The 19,199-nt window shown below is 41.3% G+C and overlaps 1 protein-coding gene across 1 annotated transcript; it reads left to right on the forward strand.

Moving 5' to 3' along the window:
• LOC311294951 (beta-1,3-galactosyltransferase 2-like) lies at window positions 1–19,199 on the forward strand. The gene is made up of 3 exons (XM_084416073.1): window positions 1–251; window positions 377–442; window positions 16,284–19,199. The coding sequence occupies exons 2-3, from the start codon at window positions 384–386 to the stop codon at window positions 17,395–17,397; spliced, it is 1,173 nt and encodes a 390-aa protein (XP_084272199.1). The 5' UTR covers window positions 1–251; window positions 377–383; the 3' UTR covers window positions 17,398–19,199.

A 19,199-nucleotide genomic window follows, 5' to 3' on the forward strand; every position in this document is an offset into this window, starting at 1 on the left:
TTCATGCATGTTAAAATTGTCTACGCATGTGTGAATCATGTTTTTTGCGTGAATTATATTTGAGACTAATCTGCTTCCATACTAGGAATGGTAAAGTTTTGATCTTTGCCCAGGACACCTGGATGTTATTGCCTGATATTATATGACCTGTCTTCCTTCAGTAGATATGAGAATGTTATGGTGTTACACAGGCTCTGGCGCTTTGCAAAATCTTCCTCTGAGATTCTGACGGCAACAATTTAAAAATCAAAGTGAGTTCTGAATAAATGATCTTCCTGAAGTATTTTTGTGCTTTGTGTTTAAATGTGTTGAGAATCGCAGTGTGCAGCATATGAGTGCATGCAGACATTTAACTTTTCCTGCTTATTAATTTCAGGTTCATCATGGCAATGCTGAAAAGTTCTGCTTCTTTTCATCATCGTCTGCATGGGGAATACAGAAGGTAACCAAGACATTTATTTGTAAAAACCCTTTCTATTTTTCATCCAAAATTTCTGGCTTTATGATAAGTCATACATTTTAATAATCCCATTGTCTTCCATGAAACTGTTATATGTGAGAACAATGAGCCTAGTAATTTTACAGTTTTATGTTAAGTAATAGTTCATCAAACATAGCAAATAGTCACCATAAAAACATTAAATTTTGGAAAGTTCCTCTAATAATAGTACTGGAAGGAGATTCTGAGTGTTGTATCATAAATGCAGTCATTTCGATGATCAGCTCCACCCAGCTAACTACTTATGAAAACATGACCTATGCAAAAAAACCTTTGCATGTTACAGAAGTTCATTTAGATATGCAGTCATCTGTTAGCCCAGCGTCTAAATTCTGTGCTCACACTCTCTCTCCTTATTTGCTTATCTGCTCTCTCCATGTCTTTTTCTTCTTCTTTTTGGTTTGTTTGTTTGTTTTCTTTGTTACTTTTCTTGTTCAGTAGTCTCTCTCTCTCTCTCTCTCTCTCTCTCTCTCTCTCTCTCTCTCTCTCTCTCTCTCTCTCTCTCTCTCTCTCTCTCTCTCTCTCTCTCTCTCTCTCTTTCTCTCACTCTCTCTCTTTCCCTCCTTTCAATCTCTGATAAGGCCTTTGAGTATTTATGTCTTGACTCTCTGTTTGTCTTTGTATATATGTCTAAAGTCCTCTTGTCCAGTGTCTGTTTGTAGTGCTGGGCGGTGTACCGGTTCATACCCAGGGGCGGACTTTACCATTAGGCAAAGGTCGGCAATTGCCTTGGGCCCCGAGCTACCCAAAATGCCCTATTAACTTATGCTTAGCCTAAGTTTTTTATTTTTTTTATATTTTTTTATTATATATTTCTAAAACTCCATTTGCGAAAAATGGCATCAATCATTAGTGTCGCAGACAGGAGGGCCCCCCCCCCCCCCCCCCCCCCCCCGCCTCACTACATTGGACTATTCCATTATCTCACTTTTACTGCGCATCTGCGAAAGTGACAGGGCTGTGCCAAAAAACTGACGGAGAAAAAGAAGTGATTGACAGACAGAGTGTACAGAGTAGTAGACAGTAAAACTGAAGCTAGCTACCCAAGCGGTGCTGAAAAAAAGGAGGAAGCGGGAGGAAAGCAAAAAGTCCGAAAAAGTGCGCGGCGCGAAAGATAAACAACACGCAGTAACAGGAGGACTGGGAAATAGAGCAATTGATCCCCAGAGCAAGACGAGTCTAAACGCGAAAATTTTAAGTTTCGAAGTTACCCAAGCGGCTCAAATAAAAGAAAAAAAGTGAAAAGACGCTGATAAGTATTTGGGAACGCTGCCAAAGATGACAAACTTTTTTATGGCTACTGTTGGGGATACAGATCAGGAACAACAACGTCCAACGCACAGAAAAATCGTGAAGTAAAGAGATCGACAGACAAAACTGAGCAGTTTATGAATCATGATATTTAGAAAAATCTCAGCTCTCAGATTCTGTCAATACTATTACGAAATTCAAACAATAAATACCGTTTTGCCGTTTTAATGTGACGTAACAGATTCCTATAGCGGCACGTGAACTGATCTAATTCTAAAAACTACTTAATAGTAAATAAACACGAATTAACCATTTTGAAAGATACCGTATAACTTACCGAAATGTATATTCCTCATTCATAATATCGATTAATAAGTGTTTTTCAACCGCGGAAAGAGGTAAAACAGCTGGAGAACAATCGTCACATAACATTTACCTCAGGAAAGCCATTTAATTGGCTAGAAAAAAAAGAGCTATAGAGAGTATTTGGCTAAATATGTGTACTATATTACTTAATTTAACCTTAAATTATACCAGCTGATAGGGCTTTTTTTTTTTTTCTTGAGAAAAAGTAACGCCTGTCTTGTGAAACGTTACCTAATATTTATCCAAATTAGTCAATATTGAATCAAATCACAAGAATTGAATCGAAATGGTGCAATTTGCCAAAAAAAAACAAAAAAAAAAACATAGCTTACCAGAAATTGTACTATGTAAACATTGTAACATGTTTCTGTTTAGGAGTAAAGAAGTGTATGCAGGGTTTAAAGGGACGTTTTTTACTTCCCCGTATAGCTTTACCTGCCTATCCACCATTCAGTCGGTACATATTTTTTTTCGTTCTCTTTTAAAGATTGGATGGGTAGGGGCCCAGCCTACCTTCGCCTTGGGCCCCCGATTTGCTAAATTTCTTTATCTTTCCTGATAAAGCAGCGTTTATGTGCGTTGCTGCTTTGTGTACAGCCCTTACCGGGGAAACCGCTATTTCTGCCGCTCCTAAAGCACCTCTTACACCCAGTCATGCTTGGGGAAAAAAAAACCTCATATACCGTGAAACCGGTGTAATTTAGAAAAATACCGTGATGTGGATTTTTGGTCATACCGCCCAGCACTATCTGTTTGTTAGTTTTGTATTCATGTTCAACACCACTACTACCTCTCAGCTCAACCCCAAGCAAAAACGCTGGAAAACATGTTATACGAGATATGACACACATCCACCCAATACTGACAAGAAAAAACACTCACGCCATATTCCCTCAACCAAACCCCTCTATCACTCTCTCCCCCTCCTCACTCTCTCTTTCTCTTTATCACTTCATATGGCTCTTAACCCATATTTGCGTGCTAGCCCACAACTCTGATATACCTGACATACACACATAGATTTTAATAGCTTGATGCTCTTTAAATATTTTGTTGCATTGTTAAAAGTTCGGTGCATAGGACAGACCTATCCGCGATCACTCTCCATGGTTCTGACCAAAGAAGAGCGCTTTGGAATCTCCATTACGCATCATACGCATCATACCTGGGCTGCATTTTCCGATAACATTGTCTCTTAGCGCGCTACGAAGACCTTTAAAGGTGGTATCAGCGATTTCAGGCCCAAACATAAATGATCACATTCATCTAATATTTCCTAACGATCCTCTAGCTGCCTATGACAGCTGCACGCGAAAACCTCACAAAACCTCAGAGCCTAGGCTGCCTAGAGAGACGCGTTTTTTTGACAGCATGCTTATGGGGCGGTCAGCTAGCGGATCATTAGGAAAGATTAGATGAATGTGATCATTTATGTTTGTTTCATTTCATATCATTTTATTTATTTATGTTTCCACATACTTGATGTAACGTTAGACCTACTACTGCTGCTTTCTTGCTGCAATGACCCTCTGGGCTCTTCATTTGTTGTCGACTGCAACGCAGCCATGTTGATAGTATCAAAATTAGCGCAATCATAGTGTCACATGATCAACGCGACTAGTCGACGTCAAGCTTAAAACGTCACGACATTGCATTAAGGTCGACTAGTTGACTAGTCGGTTCAACCCCTACTGTGCGGTGGTGCTGGAGAGTTGCGCAATCTCAGGGTAGTTCGAGTAATAGTCAAGAAGATAGTCCTTGCCATACAGATTCAATAAATCTGTGCCCACCTTTTGCCAAGGAGCAGTGGGAAGGTCGGCCACCAGCATTGGCTCCTTGACTTGTTTGTAGTGGTGTCTGAGGCAGATGTCACATTTCTCAATCATTTCCTCTTTGTCTTTGTTGATACCTGGCCAGTAGATGGGTTCACGTGCTCTTCTCTTACATTTTTCTACTCCCAGGTGTCCTTCATGAAGACGCTGAAGCATGTCCTTGCGCATGGTCTGTGGGATAATAATCCTGTTCTTTCTAAGCACGAGTCCTTTTGACATACACAGCTCTGCCCGCACTGGGAAAAACTGTGGGCAAACTCCTTTTGACCAGCCGTTGTTTAAACAGCGAGACACTTTGTGTAGCATAGTCTTTTGCTGTCTCTTTACCAATCTGCTGCAGCATGGTGTCTGATTCAGGCAGTGAGGCAGATTTGTGTTTCAGTATCTTCTGCTGCGGTGTTCTTAGCTGTGCCACTGTTGAGTTCTGGTGCTCTAGAAAGTGTATCAGCAAGCACTATATATTTACCTGGCGTGTATATTAGGTCAAAGTCATAGCGCTGCAATGTCATCATCATACGTTGGATTCTGGGCGACATGTCATTGAGATTCTTTTCACGGATTGATATGAGTGGTTTATGATCAGTTTCTGCTGTGAATGTGGGCAGTCCATAAACATAAGTGTGAAATTTCCCACACCCAAACACTAGGCCCAACGTCTCCTCCTCAATCTGAGCATAGCGTTTTTCAGTCTCTGTCATTGATCTCGATGCATATGCTACAGGTTGCCACCATTTTTCTTCATTCGGGGCATTCATTTGTAGCAATACGGCTCCTAGTCCGTATTTTGATGCATCAGTGGAGATTTTGGTTGGTTTCGTTGGATCAAAGTAGGTTAAAACTGGTTCAGCAGTCACAGTTCTCTTCAGTTCTTCCCATTCTTCTTCATGTTTTGTTGTCCACTCAAATGCGACGTTGTGATGCAGCAGTTCTCTGAGACATTTAGTTTTTGAGGAGAGGTTGGGAATTTACTTACCCAGAAAGGTAACCATCCCCATTGCTTGCAAAACTCCTTTTTTATCAGTTGGAGCCGGCATATTCAGTATGGCTTGCACTTTTGTTTTGTCTGGGAGCACGCCGTTTGCTGTGAGCTTGTCTCCTAAGAATGTCATTTCTGTCACTCCAACAAGACATTTCTCTCTTTTTAGGCCCAATCCCAATTCTATTGTATACCCCTTCGCCTAACCCTTACCCTTTCCCCTTGAAACAGAGTGGTAAGGCAAAGGGGTGAAAATATTCCACTAAGAAATGGGACACCACTACTACACCGTTACAGGTCATTATACGTCGTCGGTAGCGCCTACGTCACAGGAGATGCGCCAATGTTTATCACAAACTTCCAAGATGCCGTCGTCAGCTGTAGTCATCTCAATTGCGTGGGTTACAGTATTTTTTTTTGTTGCATTTTTCTACTGAAGTTCGCAGAAAACAACGGAGATGACGATATCTTCGACGCCTAAGTATTTTTGGACTTCAGGAAACATTGCTCGTTGTCAGCGCGAAAACGAATGAGCTTCCGGGTTTCCTTTGAAACTGCGTTCATAGCAGACGTACGGTAAAAGATAAGCCAATTCCCTGCCGCAGTTACATTCACCAGTTATCAGACATGAAAATATGTTGCGGGACTATTGTTGGCAAACTTCAGCGATTTTTCGCAAACGTTTCTTTGAAGAACATGACCGTACATATGAACATAATATTGAATGTGACAAAGAAAATGATTATTGGCAGCCATGTAGCCGGTGTATGCAGGTACATTTCTCATACTCCTTCGCTTGAAGTGTGGTCCTGAAAAATCTTCGTTTCAAAGGCTATCTGGCCCTTCCCCTTCCCCTAGCCCTTCACGGGAACGTGCAAAACGGAGCGGTAGGGCCAAGGGGTAGGGGCAAGGGGTGAATTGGGATTGAGCCTTTGTTTTAGTCTGTACTTTTTCACTCTCTGTAGCAGCTTCTCCAGTCTCTCATCATTTTGTTGTTTTGTTTTTCCCCAGACAACTAAGTCATCAATGTACACTCTTGTTCCTTCCAGACCCTCTATGATTGACTCCATAGCTCTGTGAAAGATCTCTGGTGCTGATTTGATGCCAAATGGAAGCCTCAGAAAACAGTAATGCCCAAATGGTGTGTTAAAGGTGGTGAACCTGCTGCTTTCTGGATCCAGTTTCAGCTGCCAAAATCCATGTGAGGCATCTAATTTGCTGAAGTACTTTGCACCGGCCATGTCACTCAAGGCAAGGCAAGGCAAGGCAAGGCAAGTTTATTTATATAGCACATTTCATACACAATGGCAATTCAAAGTGCTTAACATAGAAGAAATTAAAATAATAAAAAGAAATAAGAATAATTAAAACAGTTTAGAAAAATAAAAATAAAATACAGTACAGTACAAACAGTCGGACGAACAGCGGCACAATGCTCATTCATTAAATGCATAGCTAAACAGATATGTTTTGAGTCTGGATTTGAAAGTGACTACAGCCTCCTCTGGAAGCTGGTTCCAGCTGTGGCTGGCATAATAGCTAAAAGCGGACTCGCCATGCTTAGAGTGAACCCTTGGTATTTCTAGCTGATATGATCCTAGTGATCTGAGTGATCTGCTGGCTTTATATTCAGTGAGCATATTTGCAATATATTGAGGTCCTAGGCCATTGAATGATTTATATACCAGTAATAATACTTTAAAATCAATCCTAAATTTATCTGGGAGCCAGTGTAAAGACCTGAGGACTGGTGTGATATGTTCATATTTTCTGGTTCTGCTCAGAATCCTGGCGGCAGCGTTCTGTATGAGCTGCAACTGTCTTATGGTCTTTTTGGGAAGGCCAGTGAGGAGTCCATTACAGTAATCCACCCTGCTGGTGATGAAAGCATGCACAAGTTTCTCTAAGTCTTGTCTGGAAACAAAGCATCTAATTCTTGCAATATTTTTCAGATGATAGTATGCTGATTTAGTTATTGCTTTGACATGACTACTAAAACTAAAGTCTGACTCTAGTGTCACACCAAGATTCCTGACTTGATGTTTAGTTGTTTGACCCCTAGAGTGAAGGTATGCGTTCACCTTGAGAACTTAATCTTTGTTTCCAAACGCAATGACTTCAGTTTTGTCTTTGTTTAACTGAAGAAAGTTTTGACACATCCAACTGTTGACTTCATCGATGCATTGGCACAGGGAGTCAATGGGGCTGTAATCGTTAGGCGATAGGGCTAAGTAGAGCTGTGTGTCGTCTGCATAGCTGTGGTAAGCAATTTGGTTCTTTCTCATTATTTGGCTCATTGGGAGTCCAATTCCACTCAGGAATTCATCTCGCTTGGGAATTTGATAATGTTCTCTTTTAATGTTTTCATTCAAATCTTTACAATCTAGGCAGACACATAACTCAAGGGAGTTTCTTTTTTTAACACATGTGATGGAATTAACCCAGTCTGTGGGCTCTTCCACTCGCTCGATGACTCCCATCTGTGTCATTCTGTTCAGTTCCTTTTTAAGTCCTGCTTTAAGAGGTGCTGGCACTCTCCTTGAGGCACTACAGGTTAAGCATCTTCCTTGAGCTGTTTTTGTAAGTGTAAGGTAGTGTACCATGTCCTTTAAAGACACTTGCGTATTTGTTCACAATACTTTTACTACCTTCGATTTGTGACAGCCTTTTGATTTGATTGTCTATTTTTATGTTGTCACTGCTGATCTGGTAGATCCTCTTGACTAGTTCAAGATCTTCAGATGCTTTGTGTCCAAGGATCGACTCATGTCCACTTGGCACTATTGTAAACATCAAGTTGTGTTGTCTGCCTTTTGCAGTCACTTTGAGCCTACAACCACCCATAGTTTTTATTGGCTGATCAACATGACATCATGACTTTGCGTAAACATACACGCCACTTTCAAGTCAAGTGGCGTGTTATCTATACGCATTTTGAGCTATCCGCGTGTATGTCCACGGCGTCATCTTCCGCCTGTATGTCTACGCCGTTAAATGTCCGAGTGATTCCGCGTGTATGTCTACGCCGTTAAATGTCCGAGCGAAACGAAGCAAAATGTAAATCTACATCTGGGGAGCGATATTTTTTTACTAGGATGGTAGAGGAAGACTCATAAATGGTATTAACCCCAGTGACGGGTAGGTTTAGGGACGGGGTTGGGGTAAGTCATATATATTTATATAGAGAGCAATGTAACGTTAAGTCAACAGTGTTGAAAAAACACGCTGAAAAGCGATTATGCGTGTTGATAGCACGCCAAAAATGGAAATACGAATTGGCGTGTCATACATACGCCATTTCATGAGATCAGTCTGGGCTGATTGTTGTATGCTTTTAATGACATTGCCTTGTCTGCAACTCTTTTTGGTTTCTCTGCAAGTGCTTTCAGATCATTTTCATTGATCAAGTCGGCTTTGGCTCCGGTGTCAATTTTGAAGGTTACTAGTGTTCCATTTACTAACAGAGGTGCAGTCAATTTGTCATCTTTTGCTGCACAACACCATTTTGATGAAAAATGTCTCGCTCAAATCATCACTGTCATCTGGGTCTTCCTGCACTGTGTGTATCTTTTTTCTGGTATGACACATTATACATAGTGATTTTGCTTTTAACACTTTGCACATGTTTTCCCAAATGCAGGGCATTGTCTCGGTCTGTACGTTTCACCACACTTCTTACAGTCAAACTGTGTTTGGTCATCATCTCTGTTTTTGTCTTTTTGTTTGAACTTGAACTGTGATTTTCCTTTCATTTTCACTACGTTCACGGACTCGCTTTCTTGGTCATATGGTGCCGCTTGAAAAGTTAGAGCATGTTGCTTTGCCAGCTTAGCTTGACATATTTGTATTGCACTTTCCAGTGTGAGATCCGCTTCCCTCAACAGCTTTTCTCTTAGCTTTTTTTCATTTGTCCCAAACACAATCTGATCCCTTATCATTGAGTTTTTTAGATCACCAAAGTTGCAGGACTGAGCTTTTATTTTTGAGATCTGTGAGATAATTATCAAACGACTCACCAGGCTGTTGGAGACGAGAACGAAATACATATCTTTCATAAGTTTCATTTTTCTTCGAAAGACAGTGTTCATCAAATTTCTTTAGGACCTCGTCAAACTTATCTTTATCGTTGGGTTCATCATATACAAAGGTGTTGAATACTTCAATATCCGGCAATGGTTAGCAAAAGGGCTATTTTTCTTTCTTCCGTCAAACGATCAACTACAACCGCAGCAATGTAGAGCTGAAATTGTTGATTGAAGGTTCGCCAGTTTGTGTCCACATTCCCCGTCATTTTCAGCAGAGTTGGTGGTTTTACTGCGTCCATCTTGCATCAGTTCTTTTCTGTACCCCACTCCTGGTACCATGTAAAGTTCAGCCTTCTGTTATTCAAGAAGTCACGCATGAAACTTTGTGCTGCCATAGCTTCTGTGAGCTGCAAGCTATTTTTTGCTTTTTATACATCCACCACATGGTATGACCAACAACATTGTGTGTGCTTGTTCGTCTATCCACAACATATAGCATTACACAGAAGGAAAGGCTATACTGCCACCTTGTAGTTATTCAAAAGAATGCCTATCATTACACCTAGGGATTCAGATTTCCCCCAGGCTGTCAGAGCTTTTTACCCTCAACTACACTCCACTCCTAAAGAAAATTGAAGACGAATATAAATGCTGGTCTAAAACACCCACTCACACTCATCGAAAGAATAGCTGCTGTCAAAATGAAAACCCCACCCCAAATTAACTACCTTTTTTCTATGATGTAACAATATTAGCTCAAAGGGGAAATATTAATAATAATCCATAATTACCAATTATGGTTAATTATTCATTATTGGGTCAGTTAATTAGATTAACTTTGAGGTAAGCTAAATTAATATTACAATCAATGAATCAGTTCCAACAAACTCTTTGATTATTCATTTATTCTAAGAAAAGTATATCTTTCATGGCCTCCGAAAAATAATTATTTCTTAGCATGTACAGCACTTAGAGCATGTAACAAGATCAAGATCGTAAAAGGGACTTTGTTGCAAGCAGGGAATCAGAAACCAAATCCACATTGTGCACAAGTTTTATTAACTAACTCACAAACATAACTACATAACTACATAAACATACATAACTACATACATAACTACATACACACACACATACACACACACATGCGCCCATACACAAAAAGGGTGAGTGATATGGAACCGGAAGCAGGAAATAGAACTATGGAAAAGATCTATTTAAAGCTACAGTAGGTAATCCTGTTCAGAAACACTTTTTTTTATACTGGGTGAAATGGTCCTTCCATCCTGAGAGTAGTCAATACATTATGTGTTCAGAAAAAGGAATGAAAACAATCAGATCTCTGTAGCAGCTGCAGGACAGTAAAAACTCTGACCAATCACTGCCATTCGGTGCGAATGTAAAGAACCAATCAGATGCCTTCAGAGCCAGGAGGAGTGTCTTAGCAGTGTCAATCAAGTTCGCGTACGCGCTGATCGCCCCTCTCTTGCACAGCGCGTACCGTCATTCAAAATCAAGATTGCCGGTGTGCCGAGCAGCTGTGCTAATGGCGGACAAACAACCAAAACTGCCAATTTCTCGAGTGGAACCTGCTCATACAACAAAGACAGGTAAACGGAAAAAGACCGATGACGATAAACAAGCCCGTCAGAGCCCATTGACTCAGTGTTAAAACTCTAGCCGCATAACATACAGATAAAATGTCATGCACTGTGCAAAGCAACAACTGAAACCTGTTAACCTTATATCTAGCGACCTTATCCGTCGTCATCGGTGACCCTGCATGTTTACTAGCCTGCGCGTTCACGGCAGGCTCCGCTGTGGGGGGAACTTTACATAACAAAATACATGTTTAACAGCTAGTAGGCCTAACGTTATATGTTATGAATCTTACACGAAATTCATCTTCATCACAGTGCAACTAATGGAAATGGAAAAACGTGTATCAATGCAACCTGTTTTTAGCTTTGCCTTATAGTTTTAACTAGCTCGTTAGTGAATCAAAAGATATATATTTTAAACTTTACCAATATCGATATGATAGCTTGATAGTGAGTAGGCTACTAAAATACATCTTATTTGTTTATATTCATAATGATAAAGTTAGATTTTTTTATTACATGTGATTCTGACATGATGCTACATGCTGCATGCACTGCGCTCCTTCCTCTCCGCTCGTCTCAGGTAAATAATGCGTCTTCCAGCTCAGCTGTCGGAGTCGCGCGTTCATGTGTTTTGGGGGCGTGGCTTTGGAAGGACCCCAGAAAGGGAGAGGGTGGACTGAAAGGAAATAATGAGCTGTCTTTAAAACAGTCGTTAGAGGTCTACATACACTCGATTTTTATACTTTCTTTTTCAGAATACTTACATTTTAATTATGTATTGATATATACATAAAGTTTAAACAAATAAGTTTTTTAGACCATTCTTACCTACCCCAGCTTTAACTATGAAAAGAACCATCAGTATCAGAAACAGTGTTGTAGCCAGATGAGAAGCGCTGAGAAGAGAGGGGGCGGTCACTGTGGGCTGTCTTCTAATAAAGCCTGAGAACGGCTCCACCTCTCTGGGTTTGCTGGACCAATGAGAAGGGTAGACTTTCTATCGGCAGTTTGCTCTGTGGGGAAGATTTATGACGCTATCTCAAGTGTGGTTAGGCATCAGCCTTACCTCTTTTATCTTCATTAATACTCAGATAGATATTACAAATTCACACTGCATTCTAAGAGAAGGTGACGTACATCAAAGTGTGAGTCATGAAATGAGGATTAATTAGATAGGAGACATGATACAGGTAAGGTTACATTGACCGTTGGTGGTATAATAAAATACATACCATAGTATATACATAAATACTAGTACACATGCCCGTCAAGCTTGAGGCACCAAACTTCCATCACTACTTCCTGGCAAATCAATTACAGTACCTAGTTAAATGGATCAATATACACAAGCATAATTACCCGTGGCTGGAATTGGAACAAAACCAATGCACAAATATCCCAGTTGCAGACCTCCCCTTCCTCTCACAATCAATCATGAAATCCAACTTCTGCCAACGCATTACCATCCATTCAACTCTGACAGCCTGGTGGAAAACAAACCAAATCACAAAATCATCACTAGAATTAAACAAGCTTACCCCACTCTGGCACAACCCAGAATTCATGATACAGAACAAACCTCTTTATTTCCCCACATGGGCACAAAAAGGAATCACACATCTTCACCACTTATTTGAGAACCACCATTTCATGTAATTTAACACACTCACACAGAAATATGGGGTTGGGAGAGAACAATTCCTTCAATATCAACAATTTAAACTACAAATTAAAGATAAAACCACACTTACCAACAATACATTACAACCTTCTCAGCTTATAGAAGAACTTATGAGAATCAATAACTTTTTTATAAAAAAAATGAACCTCCCAGCTATATACAATGATTTCCAACCAAAACACAATAACACTCCCAACAACCAAGTGGGAAACCGACCTGGCCGTCTCTTCCAACCCTGAGTACTGGGAACAAATCTGTAGGAACACATTTTCCATGACCGATAACACAAATCTGCAGCTTATACAATATAAAGTCATTCACAGAACTCACATCACCCAAAGAAAATTTTTCAAAATGGGCCTACACAACACCGATATCTGTTCACAATGCACTTTAGGTAGCACAGACGACTATTTGCACGCCATGTGGCACTGCCAACCAATTCACTCTTTTTGTCACAGAACACACACAGGAAAAGGGTAGATCCAAAAGCAGTATTTATTTAAGTGTAATCCAATCTCATAGTCATCCAGGCAGGGGTCAAAATCCAAATAAGCAAGAACAAGAACAAGAACACAGACCTCAAAAGTGTAGTGACATTAAACAACGACTCCGTGACAAACACTAAACAGGCAGGGTATATATAACACAGAACTAACAATGATAATGTGGAACAGCTGAGTGCAATGATGATGGGGAACAGCTGAGTGCAATGATGATGGGGAACAGCTGAGTGCAATGATACAGCGATGGGTACAGACAAGGATTGTGGGGAATGCAGTTCCTAATGTGAATGACACCGTGGGGGATGAGGACCTCTAGTGGTTACCACACAGGGAACACAAACCAGACACTGTGACACTTTTTGGATTACAGTCACTGAGACACTGTCCACCATCCTGAGCCAAAGAATCCCATCATCCCCGACACTTTGTCTCATAGACGACTTTTCCGAAATCCATATCCCGCAAAAATACAGGAATCCGTTGCTCATCTCTCTAGCTGTCGCTAAGAATGCCACATCAATCACTGGACAAATTTAATCTCAGAACACATTTCAATGGAGAAACACAACGCACACAGAGGGAAGCAAATATCAGCCTTTGAAGACACCTGGTCCCTATTTTTGACATTTCTTATTATCACACAAACATAACTACAAGCCATGTACATTACCAGACACATACCTACCCCCTTTCGTTATGTAATTTTATATATTTTCTTTTTCCTTTCCCTTTTGCTTTTGCCCCTGCAGCTATCACTTCATACATACACATAGGCATACACTATCCACACTCTTGCATAACATGTTTCCGAACCCATTTCCCCTCAAACACCTTAACCGTGACCAACTAATGTAAATCTCAGATCAACAAATAGAATTTGCTCAAGATCATTCTATTCAATCAATAATAATACGTTCTTGTGTTTGTCAACTGTCTTGTCCCTCTGTTACATATGTTACGTGTTACACTCTGTACGTGGTGCTATAATCCCCCCTCCCTTTGTGTACCCAGGGTCTCACTAAACTGGGTGAATGGTTACGCACTGTATATAAATCTATTGTCTGTATTGTAACATATTCTGTATATAAAAAAATACAATTTGAAAGCATGTGGAAGAGGTATGGTTCCTGCTTTTATTTGCTGTTTATGTGCTTTTCATTCATGCTATAAAATCAACACTTTCATGAACACCATGCAGTAACTATTGTCCCATAATAGACAAAATAATTATGAGTAAATATGAGGTTATAATACTTGATACTTTATACTTCTGCTGATCTTTATATAATAGCTTTTATATAGTTCATTGTTATACCTGAAAATGTTCACAGTTATTAAAAACTATTGAACTATTGTTATTAATGTATTATTATTATTTTTTTTGTATATACTATTATAATATTTATTAACATTTTAAATGAGATTTAAAATGTAAAATTCCCTTAATTGTTAATTTATTGTGCTTCTGTAATTTTTATTAGTTTCTGTTTTTTGGGATTTTGAAAAATTCGATGAAACGCATTTTCTCCCATCTCTGAGTCCGAAGAGGGCCCGGAGAGCAGTGGGGGGAGAGAATCCTCACCACTGTCATCTGCCTCTTCTATCGCCAGCAGGCAGCAGTGTGCGGTTCAAGAAAGCATTCCATCTGCCTCCTGCACTTTCTGCTCCGTGGAACCAGGTGTTGCACAGCACACTCAGACTCCGCTACGGGCCATCTCCCAGAGAGAGCCCCCCAAGCCAAGTCCCTGTGTTCCACCTCACTGCCCCACTCCGGGTACGCCTATGGTCCCTTTGGTCTCGCTTGTACGGTCTCTGCGAGCCTGGTTAGCGCTCCCCAGTCTCTATGAATGGAGTGGTAGGAACCTTGGGCACATAGCCAGGTCAGGGTCTCAGTACAACATGGTTGTCTGGTTGCCTGGCTATGTGCCCAAGGTTCCTACCACTCCTTTCAGAGACCAGGTAGTGAACCTGCAAGCGCTGCCTCTGGAGGAGGCAGACCCAGCCCTGGCTTTGCTCTGTCCCATTCGTGCTCTGCGTATGTACGTGGACAGAACTCAAAGCGTCAGGACCTCAGACCAGCTCTTTGTCTGTTACAGAGGCCAGCAGAAGGGAAGGGCTGTCTCCAAGCAGAAGATGGCCCACTGGATAGTTCTGGATGGCCCCTGCCCGCTAAGGTTGCATGCTCACTCCACAAGAGGCGTTGCATCCTCCTGGGCGCTGGCACGTGGCTCCATGCTAACAGATATCTGTAGAGCTGCGGGCTGGGCGACACTTAACATGTTCGCTAGATACTATGGCCTATGATACCACCCTAAACGGGTAGAAGCACAGAGAGGCCGGGATCTGTCGGCTTGTGCACCCTACTGTGCTCCATATTCTTCAGAGTGAAAAACCTGTGAGTCCTCCAACACCCTCGGCCCGGACATGGCAGAGCGTCCGGTGCCAGGCCTTTATCCGTTGAATCCTTGAGAACCGGGTTTAGGCTGGGTCCCATATGCGTGACCCTACGGGGATCCCATATGTGTATTCTCCACGGCCGCTCCTAATCGAAGCCCATGTCTTTCCCTTGGGCTAAGTCACCCAATATTCATATGCAGTACAACCTTCGTTCTAGTCCATACTGAATGTATCTTTCCACATAATTCCTTTGAAGATTGTGGCTTCTGCAGCATCCCTTCCCTCTATAGAAAGGGCACGCTTTCCCAGTGTTATCCAATAATTTCACTGTATGGGTTATCACGGGACAACTGCGACAGATACAGTCAGTGTAAGCCCTCTCCTATCGTCCTTCCAGGCAACAGGGTGTAGAGGCTTACACAGGGCGCTGGATGGGGTGCAGCAGCTGTGGCCCTTGAGTAGGGATTCCTATTCGTCGGTCTCGACATGGTGTCGACTGACCGACCGAAGAGGAACGTCTTGGTTACATATGGTAACCCTCGTTCCCTGAGGGAGGGAACGGAGATGCCACGTCCTGTCGCCACATCTGCTGCTGCCCGCCGGGGCGGCCAGCTTTTCAGGCGTGGCTCCTCAGCAAAAAACTGAAGTGCAATCACACCAGCTGTTTGTTATGTACCCGCGCTGCGAGGCTGCACAGCTGATGCAAATGATTGCACGCCAATGTACATTGGCTTGTTTTAGTTTCACTCGAAGTAGATTTGCCTCTCTAGCGAGATTCCTATTCGTCGGTCTCGACGTGGCGTCTCTGTTCCCTCCCTCAGGGAACTAGGGTTACCGGTGTAACGAAACGTTCTGTAGAATACTACGATTACATATTTCAGCAAACATTGTGAAAGAGGTTTTAGTGGAAGTCAGACAGGAAAACCGTCATGGTCACTTTTGTACAGCTTATTCATGAGATAGATCAGCTTCATAACATATTTGACTGTCAAATACATACAAAAACTGCACTGACTGCACTGCACTGCATGGAAAAAATAAGTGTAGTGCTACTCAATCGTTCAGAATAATTAGGACTGATTGTGGCAAAAACTAATCCAAGGGAGATTTAATATGTTAATGCTTCTCTTTCTCCTTCTTCTTCAGATGCGGTTTGACTCCGGATAGAGCTTCAATGTGTTGCATTAAAAAAAGATTCATCCTGATGCTCACAATTACAATATCATTGTTTACTATGGCTTATATCTATTTCTCTCTCAAGCAAGCTACGCACCATCACACAATGTTTAATGTTGTAAATCAGACTCTGTCCTATACTGAGAGCTTGTCTGGCAAACATTTTTTCTGGAAAATCATGCAAACACCTACAGCACTGAACAAACCCACTGCATCCATTAGCACCAACCCCATTTCAGTGCATTATCATGTAGCTCATCCAAGCAACTATCATTTCATTCTGGATTACCCTGACAAATGTCAGCAGAATCCGTTCCTGGTCTTGATGGTCCCTGTGGCTCCCCATCAGGTAGAAGCTCGTAACGCCATCCGGAGCACGTGGGGGAATGAGAGCACAGTCCAGGGGAAAGCAGTGATGACTCTGTTTTTGGTGGGTTTGACTGGAGGATCCGACTCTGAAAAAGCTCAACAGCAACTGGAGGAAGAGACCCGACAACACAGAGACTTACTGCAGAGCAACTTTGTGGACTCGTACTTCAACCTGACCATAAAGACGATGGTGATCATGGACTGGTTGGCCACTCGTTGTCCTCAAGCCAATTTCAGTATGAAGGTCGATTCTGACATATACTTAAATTTGGAAAACTTGATGACTCTCCTATTGGCATCCAACACACCCAGACAGAACTACATCACTGGTCGTATAATGTGGAAAGAGCGTGTCATCAGAAACAAAAAATCTAAATATTACGTCTCAGAGGAGCTGTACCCCGAACCGACATACCCCACATATTTGCTGGGACTGGGATATGTTTTCTCCAATGACCTTCCCAAAAAAATAGTTGAGGCTTCCATGGACGTGAAGCCCTTTAACATAGAGGATGCATATGTGGGCGCTTGTCTGAAACGGTTGGGCATTAAACCCTCACACGCACCAGATCCTTCTCAGTTTCAGACCTTTATGAAGGATTCTAAAAGTCACAACCTTTCCAATGTAATTACAACAATTGCGACGTCACCGAAGCAGATAATAGAGTTCTGGCAAAGTGTTGCAAAAAATATCCCACTGACATTTTTGTCTTGATTCCCCTTAAAAAATGTAATTTACAAATCGTAAACATGTTCAATTTAAAGTGGTGAATTCAAGTCATTATGTGTTGCAGTTTCAACGTATGTTTGTATAAATTTACACAAAAGGGTCCGTATTCACAAAACATTTTACTAAAGGTCCACTAAAGGTCCTTGAACACTGAGTCAGAAATTTTTGTGTGCGTTTTTTCGTATTTGTCATCCTAAAAATCTGTCACGCACAGAAACCTTGCACACTGAGTCTGATGCCTATTAATTAACCCATAGCGAAATAATTTGCAAACCAATACAAAATGGAGCCTTCAGGGAGTGAGGATGATTTTGTTGTCCTCTCTTCATAAAAAGACAGGGGGGGAAGAGGAAATATTTGGTCCATCCCGAGCGATTCAAAGTTTACTTCAGGATGTCAGTGGCTCAGTTTGATGTTTTGCTAGCGATACTGGAGCCACATATTAAAAAGACCACCAATTTCCGTGAACCAATTGACCTGAACCAATTGAACCAATTGATCTGAATTGAACCACAGCACAGAGACAGCGCTGATAAAGATAATAAACGCTATTCGCTTAAATACTGATTCAGGCAAATTATCAGTGCTGGTACTACTCAACCTCAATGCTGCATTTGACACTGTCGATCACAACATACTTCTTGACAGGCTGGAAAACTGGGTGGGGCTTTCTGGGATAGTCCTAAAATGGTTCAGGTCATACTTAGATGGGCGAGGTTATTATGTGAGTATAGGAGACCATAAGTCTGAGTGGACATCCATGACATGCGGGGTCCCTCAAGGCTCAATTCTTCCGCCACTCCTGTTCAACCTGTATATGCTCCCAATGAGCCAAATAATGAGAAAGAACCAAATTGCTTACCACAGCTATGCAGACGACACACAGCTCTACTTAGCCCTATCGCCTAACGATTACAGCCCCATTGACTCCCTGTGCCAATGCATTTATGAAGTCTTCAGTTAAACAAAGACAAAAATGAAGTCATTGCGTTTGGAAACAAAGATGAAGTTCTCAAGGTGAACGCATGCCTTCACTCTAGGCGTAAAACAACTAAAAATAAAGTCAGGAATCTTGGTGTGACACTAGAGTCAGACCTTAGTTTCAGTAGTCATGTCAAAGCAATAACTAAATCAGCATACTATCATCTGAAAAATATTGCAAGAATTAGATGCTTTGTTTCCAGACAAGACTTAGAGAAACTTGTGCATGCTTGTGCATGCTTTCATCACCAGCAGGGTGGATTATTGTAATGGACTCCTTACTGGCTTTCCCAAAAAGACCATAAGACAGTTGCAGCTCATACAGAACACTGCCGCCAGAATTCTGAGCAGAACCAGAAAATATGAACACATCACACCAGTCCTCAGGTCTTTACACTGGCTCCCAGTTAGAATTAGGATTGATTTTAAAGTATTATTACTGGTATATAAATCATTCAATGGCCTAGGACCTCAATACATTGCAGATATGCTCACTGAATATAAACCCAACAGATCCACGTTTAGCTTTATGCCAGCCGCAGCTGGAACCAGCTTCCAGAAGATGTGCTCCTACAGTAGTCACATTCAAATCCAGACTCAAAACACTTCTGTTTAGCTATGCATTTACTGAATGAGCACTGTGCCGCAATTCATCCGACTGTTTGTACTGTAGTCTACTGTATTTTATTTTATTTTTCTAAACTGTTTTAATTATTCTTATTTATTTTTTATTATTTTTATTTATTCTATGTAAAGCACTTTGAATTGCCATTGTGTATGAAATGTGCTATATGAATAAACTTGCC

This window comes from Rutilus rutilus (genome assembly GCF_951802725.1).
Source record: "Rutilus rutilus genome assembly, chromosome: 8".
Taxonomy (NCBI): domain Eukaryota; kingdom Metazoa; phylum Chordata; class Actinopteri; order Cypriniformes; family Leuciscidae; genus Rutilus; species Rutilus rutilus.